The following is a 9926-nucleotide window of genomic DNA, read 5'->3' as shown; positions in this document are numbered from 1 at the left end:
TTTTCTTAATGGGAGGATCATAAGCTATAAAATGTATGAAAAAATTAACTATAGGCATTTAGAGTTCCTGATGTTTGCTGTTTGTGTCTCTTATACATGGAGTGATTCTACCTGATGTGATTTTAAATCATGTTTCCATTGTGATTGAGAAACTATTGTATCTTGATTCAGCAGGACCAGATGGTAGACCCAGGGCAGATCGTTTCACTGTTTGTTTGTTTGTTTGTTTTAAAGGTTAATTTCGCGTAATATTTATCAGAACTGGGCAGGTTCGGTGAAGTATGATGGTTTCAGCGGGAAAAAAAGCATTGCCTTCCAACCTGCATCAAGCAATTTCTCATGCTGTTCTAGGAAATTTCACAGAATTACCGAACTTCATAGAAAGAAACTATTAAGTTTCCCTCTTTTTTAAAATGCCGTACCTGCGATACCTGCATCAGTTGAGGCGCACAAGCTTGCCGGCATGTTTTCCTCTCCTCTGGGGTTTCATGTTTGGGGAACCATCAACCAGAATGTCCAGAGAACGACATCTCAATGCCAGGTCACCAGGTGCTCTGATAGAGCTAATATCAACCAGTTTTCTATATAGTTCAGTATACGGATGCCCCGGAGTCTCAGAGGAGCCAGACACCCATCCACACACTTTTTGATGGTGTGAAGGTGAGAAGTTTGCCGGTGTGAGGTTCTTCAGTTCAGTTTTATTGTGCCAACCTGAGTCTTTAAGATGCTAAACCTGATTCTCATTAGTGAGAAGTTCAGCTGACACACACACACATGTATATATGTATATATATATATATATATATATATATATATGTGTGTGTGTGTGTGTGTGTGTGTGTGTGTGTGTGTGTATATATATATATATATACAGTGAGGAAAATAAGTATTTGAACACCCTGCTATTTTGCAAGTTCTCCCACTTAGAATTAAGGGAGGGGTCTGAAATTGTCATCGTAGGTGCATGTCCACTGTGAGAGACATAATCTAAAAAAAAAAAAAAACCAGAAATCACAATGTATGATTTTTTAACTATTTATTTGTATGATACAGCTGCAAATAAGTATTTGAACACCTGAGAAAGTCAATGTTAATATTTGGTACAGTAGCCTTTGTTTGTCAAACGTTTCCTGTAGTTTTTCACCAGGTTTGCACACACTGCAGGAGGGATTTTGGCCCACTCCTCCAGACAGATCTTTTCTATATCAGTCAGGTTTCTGGTCTGTCGCTGAGAAACATGGAGTTTGAGCTCCCTCCAAAGATTCTCTATTGGGTTTAGGTCTGGAAACTGACTAGGCCACGCCAGAACCTTGATATGCTTCTTACAGAGCCACTCCTTGGTTATCCTGGCTATGTGCTTCAGGTCATTGTCATGTTGGAAGACCCAGCCTCGACCCATCTTTAATGCTCTAACTGAGGGAAGGAGGTTGTTCCCCAAAATCTCGCAATACATGGCCCCGGTCATCCTCTCCTTAATACAGTGCAGTCGCCCCATGTGCAAAAAAACACCCCAAAGCATGATGCTACCACCACCATGCTTCACAGTAGGGATGGTGTTCTTGGGATGGTACTCATCATTCTTCTTCCTCCAAATACATTTAGTGGAATTATGACCCAAAAGTTCTATTTTGGTCTCATTTGACCACATGACTTTCTCCCATGACTCCTCTGGATCATCCAAATGGTCATTGGCAAACTTAAGACGTGCCTGGACATGTGCTGGTTTAAGCAGGGGAACCTTCCGTGCCATGCATGATTTCAAACCATGACGACTTAGTGTATTATAAACAGTAACCTTGGAAACGGTGGTCCCAGCTCTTTTCAGGTCATTGACCAGCTCCTCCCGTGTAGTTCTGGGCTGATTTCTCACCTTTCTTAGGATCATTGAGACCCCACGAGGTGAGATCTTGCATGGAGCCCCAGTCCGAGGGAGATTGACAGTCATGTTTAGCTTCTTCCATTTTCTAATGATTGCTCCAACAATGGACCTTTTTTCACCAAGCTGCTCGGCAATTTCCCCATAGCCCTTTCCAGCCTTGTGGAGGTGTACAATTTTGTCTCTAGTGTCTTTGGACAGCTCTTTGGTCTTGGCCATGTTAGTAGTTGGATTTTTACTGATTGTATGGCGTGGACAGGTGTCTTTATGCAGCTAACGACCTCAAACAGGTGCATCTAATTTAGGATAATAAATGTAGTGGATGTGAACATTTTAAAGGCAGACTAACAGGTCTTTGAGGGTCAGAATTCTAGCTGATAGACAGGTGTTCAAATACTTATTTGCAGCTGTATCATACAAATAAATAGTTTAAAAATGATTTCTTTTTTTTAGATTATGTCTACTGTTACTAAATGGGAGAACTTGCAAAATAGCAGGGTGTTCAAATACTTATTTTCCTCACTGTATGCATATATATATATATATATATATATATATATATATATATATATATATATATATATATATATATATATATATATAATTTACACACCTGGATTGGGGGATACAGTGTGCAGTGTGCCAAATTACAAATTGTAGTGCATTGTAAAATTTCCAAGCGATAAAAAAAAATTAATAATTCCCAGCGATATAGCGTTTGCTTTAAGAATTTATCTTAAAAGCGACAATTCTGACATATATATATATATATATATATATATATATATATATATATATATATATATATATATATATATAAAATATTTAAAGTCATGAAGTCGTGTTTGTGTGTGTGTGTGTGTGTGTGTGTATGCGTGTGTGTGTATTAATAGTAATGCATTAATAATGTAATAATCTAGGTTAGTGAACCCTTAAGTCTGGGAAATCTTAAATTTTTTGAGTATGAGTATCTGAGCTATGTGACATGAAAATAGCATTTTTACTGCAAATATTTTGTTTATGAAGTAAAGAAAGATGGACATCCCTAAGCATCATCTGATTGTCTGTTTCTATTTGTCGTTGGTACTTTTTACACAGCCCCTTAACACTCTATTTCTTTCTCTCTCTTTCTCTCCCTTTCTTCCGCTCCCTCCCTTCCTCTCTCTCTCTCTCTCTCTCTCTCTCTCGCTCTCTATCTTGTGTGCTGCATCTCTCTTTGCCTCTATATTCTCTCTTTCACACCTAGATACACATCCAGTGCTGGGTCAGACGCTTCCTAATTTCAGCTGAAATGAGGGAATGAGGGAGGGTAAGCAGGAAGCAAGCGAAAAGAGCTAGTGGAAAAGAGAGGGAGAGAGAAAGAGAGAGAGAGAGAAAGGCAAAGGATGCGGATCAATATCTCTTGCTGCTTCAGCATGTAAAGGAGCGAGCAAATCAAAACAAACCAGGAGAGGAACAACGAGAGGGAGGAGAAGAGAGAGAACAGAGGACAGAGGACAGAGTCAGGTTCTTTGAGCATGGATGGTGCTTCTTTTGCTCCCTACCACCAGAGCATACATGAGACGAGACTGTTCTTCTGCTCTAATCATGTGAGTCTCCTGGCTCTCTTATTCTCCGGATTGGATCCTCAGATCCATGGCATGATGAAGAGAATTCTTCTGTCCATGCTTATCGCAGGTACGTTCTGGAACGATGCCTGATCTGAGATGGTGCAAAGTTTCAGTGCTAGGCTGTCGTATTGCATAAAAAAAATCATGTGACCATATTAAAGCAGTGCAGCTAATTTCATTTAGAGAGCAGCAAGAGCTCCAGGCTGGCTGGACTTTGAATGTTTTTAGAGATTTTCTGAATTGGTGGATTGACTTTATATATGTACACGCATGATATCAGATGGAAAGAGCAGCGCCCAGAGGGACAAGGGTTTTTTACGCAGAGACATTGGACATTGCGGGATAGGACAGAGGGAGGGAAAGAGGGTGCAGGGGTGAAGATGAGGATGAGGAAGAGTGGTAGCTTGAATTGAATTAAAGTGAGTAAATGTGAACAGGCTCTATTATGTCCCACTGTAGCTATGAGGTGCAGCAGATGGCTCAAGAACATCTCAGACCACAACATCAAGTACCAGGTTGGGTTCTTTTTATTCCTTGAGAAAAAAACTCCTGCTTTGAGTTATGCATCAGAAAATCTCTTAAAGATCAGTAAATTTGCCTCTGTGATTCTTCTCTGGGTTTTTTTGTCAGGGTTTAATGAAGTCATTAGCATTAATGCATAAATTACTCACCTGCTTAAGGTTAGCTAAATGAACAGCAGGCAGTCAGTCACAATGCACACACACACACACACACACACACACACACACACACACACACATACACACCATTTACTTGTCATGCTGTGTAAATACACGTATCAATCTGATTGCTATACCTAATAACAGAGCTCATGACATTCGGTCACAGACGATTTCACTGCACATGCATTTTTTCTCATCAGTCACCTTTAAAGAGAATACCTTGCAAAATCAATGGTCTGAGTGATGTTCAGGTCATAGGTTTGAAATAAGCAGCGAAGTGTGATTGAAGAAGTGTAGTGGATAAAATGCATAGCATTTCATATAACAGCTACATTTGTTCTTGAAAGTATACAGTAAAATATGAAAAAATTATTTAAACATACTTTTGGAGATGCCCTGTTGGTCCACAAGTTCCTTTTCTGTGACTAAACTCTACTCACTCCATTAGAAAGAGTATGCAATTTCCCCAGCTTCTTTTTTTTTATCTCAAGTCTTAATTACATTGTAATATTTCGTCTTATTTTCACATCTGTGTTTTAGAATCATTTGCCACATTTAGCAAGACCAGTATCAATTGATATTCACTGATTTAATTGTCCTATTCTGGTGATTTTTCATTCTGCAAAGCAAGCTCACTGCTCAGTATTCACAGGACTCCACAAATCATAAGCCAAGATGTTCATTCACACAATGGACAAATGTGTTTCCCAAATACAAGTGCACTCATCAGAATCACGTGGCATATGCACGTAGGCCAGTACAGACTGATACTCTGATTATTACGCTCAGGCAATTTTTCATTCTGGAAAGCAAGCATGCTGATCAGTATTCACACAAACGCTTATCTGCAGCACCAAGCCAAGCTGTTCATTTGTGCACAAGGGAACAAGGGCACAAAACAATTGCCCTTGTCACTTTATCTGCCCTTAAGTGTTGCGTAATCAGACGTCACCTTTTATTGTAACTTTGTCCTTTTCCTTCAGATGTACCACCACAGCGGAACGGCATGAATTCTGCTCTAGAGTCCTGCTGAGACGGTTGCCACGGCGATGGGTAGACGAGCGGCTGATCTGGCCACTCCAGTGCCAGTGTCTGAAGTGCCAGCTTTGGTGGGAGTTCGTGACTGGAGGACAGCCAATGGAGAGGCAGGGCTTACCTGTGTTCAACAATGTAATGTTGGGGTGCAAACATCGCCAGCTATACGGAGCTGCCTAGACAGTCGTGCTGTCATTCAATCACAAAAGAGGATGCCACCCAATGGGCACATCCCAGTCAATGTGGAGAGCAAAAAAGGACAAAAAAGGAGTGCTTTCTTTAAACACCGGAACCTTGAAAATAAGGTAAAGAAAGGCGTGACATTCCAAGGGGTGGTTGATGATCGTGACGAAGATAAAGGCAATAAAGCTGAAATGCACTGTGATAGTCAGACAATCCAAAGCAACACATATCTGGCCAACAGACGTGTTAAAGGAAAGAAGGAATTCCGCCTCACTAATGGCAGCGTGGTCACCGCAGAGGTGATTGGTGGGATCAGCAGCGACATTAGTGAAGTGACTCCACTGTTCAAAAATACAGTACACACGGGGAAGAGGAAGATCCCCCCGTGTTCACCTCCTCATAGGTTCCCACTTAGGATTTGCAGCAAATGTGGAGGGAGGCAGAATCCAGTGGCTGCAGTTCTCTTCACCACCACCAGGGATGCCACTTCACCCTGTTCTGCTGGCTCAGAGTGTCTCAGATCCAGCCCTGCAGCTCCTCTGGTCTCAGGAAAAGAAACAGCAGATTTACTTTCTCCACCAAACAATGAGACTGAGAAATATGGACTTATGCAAATGAACAGAGGGCCTGCAGTGACATGGCCTCCTCCATACCCAAATAGCAACCAGCTATTATCATCCACACAGGGGGCAGAAGCATTAAAACTTTCTAAACATCAATCAAGATACGCTGGCCTTGGCCTTCCACACATACACAGAGACACTCCAGTTAGTCACACGTCATCTGCATATGCACACACAGTGGCAGAGAGTGCAATTCAAAAGGCAGGCATACATACTCACTCAGACCTCTGCTCTGATAAGCCGACATCACTGTCACACACACTCATGCTCCAAGAACCAAAACCCTCCATGGTTATTCCATACTCGCAACAATATACCAGCCTTAAAACAGACTTACAGTCCATCAATCTGAAAGACACAGCCTCCACACCAAAGATTAAAACACAAACAAACAGTGATATCCTGACACACACTTCACACATTGCTCTGTCAAACCACACTAGCATTCATACAAAGTCTTTAGCATCTGTCCATTCACCTGTAATTAATAAAAATCAAAGCATTGTACAGAGAGCCAGAGCTTTCGATACTTTACACCCTAGCAGAAATGCCCAAGCCTCAAATGCATTGGAGACTGTGCAAAACTCACATTCAAGGCCTTCAAGCTGCTTGCAGGCAAATCTAAGCGTTAAACCCCAAAACACATCACATATTCGTTCCAGCACACATCCTAAAGCCACATCCACCACAAATTGTGCCAAACATCAACTTACACAAACACACTCTCTGACCACTGACACAGCCACAGCCCTGTCGCTTTGCACAGCTTTGTACTCCAAACCTTCCATACCACTGCACTGCTCTCTTCCACATGCAGATGCCAAACCATATAGCAAATCAAAGAACCAACAATCAAACCCTTCACACAACTCCAACTTGAATGTGAATACCAGCACCTCACTTAACCCATATCCTGCCACAACACTTTTAACCAAGGCCAACACGGTTACAATTACTCAAGGGATTATGGAAATGCATTCATATGGTATGGACAACAATAAAACAGAAACACAGAGTCAGTCTCTTGCACAGTCAGAGGCTCATGTTAAGTCCGTGCCAGAGAAACTAGAGGACAAAGTCTGCAAATCATCAGCAACAACTCCTTGCAAGGTAGAAACTAAGAATGTGACAGCTACAAAAATAGGTTGCAAATTTGTTGCAAACACAGACAGTGGGAGCCACATGCGAGCTAACTGTGAACTCCTTGCAAATTCAAAATTACATACAGTACACCAGCAATCCACACCTAAGCATTCTACCAGTCCTGCAGCCCCCACAACACCTCATGAACTTAATACCTTGGGTTCAATCTCATGTCAACCTCCAAGTCCTTTTCACCCAAGCTTACTGCATCCATCAATTAAATTATTAATCGAAGTCACTGAAAACAAAAGGACAAACATAGATTCAAAGCCAAATCCATTTTTACTTTCACCCACTATGCCGCCAGAGCAGATCCAGAACACGCAACTGCATCAAGAGTTAGAGACTACATCACAGACAAGCATTGTTTTACCTGTTAGTGGACCTGTCTCAAATGGTGGCTATTCCCTTACACACTACCACCCTCCATCTTTGGTTCTGCTGTCACACAGTTCCCCCAAGAGCAACACAAGTCAGGACCTTCAGAAGAGGCTGGAGAGAGTGGAGTCTAATCTGCAGGCCAACCAGGACCGAGTGACAACCCTACTCAACATCATCCAAGACCTGGAGATGAGCCACGCACTCAGCAAAGGGTGAGGAAAAAAGATTTATGAGGAGGGCGAGTAAAATAGTAGAGGTGATTGAATATAATGTTAAAAATTGCTTGTCAAGTAATTTTTTCTCCAGCGTAGTGCACTGTATGATAAAGTTCAGCATTTTCTAACTGCCTCCTGAGAGCAATTAGGAAAAAGATTCAAAGGCTGAAAAAATGCAGCATTCTTTGCTTCATTTTTCTCCGCTCCATTTCCTGCTGCACGTCTCTGCAGACGCCGATGTTTCAGAACTGGCCAGGATTTAAGTGATTGCTCCACCTGCCAGGAAACGGCATGCATCATTTACAGGTGAGTGAGAACTCAAAAGCTGACAACTTTCCTGAGGGTAAGCGTTTGGCAACTGTCTCTGCAACTCCATGCAAACTTATGATAACAACAAATATGCTCACCCACTCAATTTTTTATCGTCAGGTGTCCTGTGCTGGTGCCAGAATTAGTCTTGATTCTGAGCCAGAAATACTAGTAAGGTTTTTCACAAAGCACTCCTTTACAAAGTTTTGATTGGTTGAGAGCTGATTTATAACATGACCTGATATTGATATTCAATCAAAAAAATATAAATGTATATATCTTTTCAACAGTGAACAGAATTTACCATGTGTTACTATTGTTGGAAGCAAGTCATGGTTGCCTGGTTTCTTGCCAAAATAGGATTTTGTTGTTGCCAGTTCCTACGTGATGCTACAGTTTAATCTATTGATCAACAACTTGTTTAGGGCTGAAGGTTAACATAAAGCTAGTGATTCCTACTAACACGGTTTCATTGGAGGCTGACAATAACACTCATTATGATCAGTCAGTGAAGAAAGAAAGACTCCTTCAGACTATAAGTCACAGATGTAGTGGCATGATCAGGCTTACACAGCAGTGCTTTTCAGGAGAACAAGTTCTGAAGATTTGTAAACCATTTTCATAGGCTAATACAAATATTAGTCTAGTCTTTTTGTAAATCAATAACTAGCTGGGCAAAATGTCTGAAGTAACTTAGCATAGTATTTCAATGCAGAGTCTTTTATTGCATTTTATTTGGAACAAATAAAACAATATTTATTTTACTTCAATCAATGAACACACCACAATACTTTACTATAAACACATTTAATTAATTCCCTGTGTCAAGGAAAGACCGTCCTCTCTATATTTCTTTCTCTTTGTCAGTGTGGAGTATGACTTCCGTCAGCAAGAACGACGCTTCAGGGATGTCTTGGACCCGCTGGACTCCCCAGTGAGAGAGATCTGGGAAGGGGTTAACATGGACATACTCTCCTTTTTCACCTTGCTGAAACAAAGCCAGGCATCATCTCAGACCAGCAATTACACCGAGCCAGGAGGCAAGAGCAAAGACAAGAAAAAAAAACTCTGCAGGAAAATTTTGAGCTGGCTACCTCGAAAGGTCCAAAAGAAGTAGAAATCTTGCCATGGTTCTTCATCTTTATTTTTAGATTTGAATCAACAGACTCCACTCTGCTATGAGACGAATTGATAGCTACATCATAATGCATTCAAATAAATGAGTTTGGTACATCCAGAAAAATGGACAGACAGTAAGATATGAGAACAGGAGCTGCTTGAGTTAAACTGCACGACTTGACAAGATATTCTATTCCCTTCTATTTGTTAACTGCATACCTTCCCATACTTGATCCTTTTCTTCCTTCATCAAAGTAGTGACATCATGTAGGGAACATGGCACTTGTAAGACCATTCATGCTTGTTTGTTAACTTAAGAAGTAGATGAATATTAATCTTACAGTTCCTTTGGGATTGGGCGTGCGGTGAACTGGGATCAGATATGGAGACCAGATGTGGCCTACTGGCCCTGTGACCCTGTTGTTTACCACCTGCATCTTTTTTCAGACCTTCAGAACAATAAAACAGAGATATAAATGACTCCAAATTACACCCTGGTTATTTTTGGGTCTTGTTTTTGCCATCACGTAAGGATGCAGAAATAACACACCAAGAATTAACACCATTATACGCATCATAGAGCTTTGCTTTTGTTTATCCAAAAGCATATACAGATACATACTTAGGGTGTACATTTTCTTGTTTTATTTTTCATTATTTGAAATAAATATTGGGGCTGTATATTTGGCTCAGGTATAATATTTGAAATTTGAATCAGAAGTCTAGTCGAGCCCACTTTCACCGAACTC

At 40.9% G+C, this 9926-nt stretch overlaps 1 protein-coding gene across 2 annotated transcripts; it reads left to right on the top strand.

Annotated features, from left to right (window-relative positions):
- Positions 1-3064: 3064 nt before the first annotated feature.
- On the top strand, positions 3065-9667 carry LOC124393051. 2 transcript variants are annotated; one of them, XM_046860361.1, is made up of 5 exons: positions 3065-3553; positions 3946-4001; positions 5153-7746; positions 7981-8055; positions 8926-9667. In XM_046860361.1, the coding sequence occupies exons 3-5, from the start codon at positions 5219-5221 to the stop codon at positions 9173-9175; spliced, it is 2853 nt and encodes a 950-aa protein (XP_046716317.1). In that variant the 5' UTR covers positions 3065-3553; positions 3946-4001; positions 5153-5218; the 3' UTR covers positions 9176-9667. The 2 variants fall into 2 exon arrangements, with proteins under 2 accessions (XP_046716317.1, XP_046716316.1); XM_046860360.1 differs by lacking the exon at positions 3946-4001.
- Positions 9668-9926: the final 259 nt, after the last annotated feature.

This window comes from Silurus meridionalis, chromosome 11, assembly GCF_014805685.1.
Source record: "Silurus meridionalis isolate SWU-2019-XX chromosome 11, ASM1480568v1, whole genome shotgun sequence".
Lineage (NCBI taxonomy): Eukaryota > Metazoa > Chordata > Actinopteri > Siluriformes > Siluridae > Silurus > Silurus meridionalis.
The sequence above is the reverse complement of the archived record's forward strand: the minus strand, read 5'-3'. Positions and strand labels throughout refer to the sequence as shown.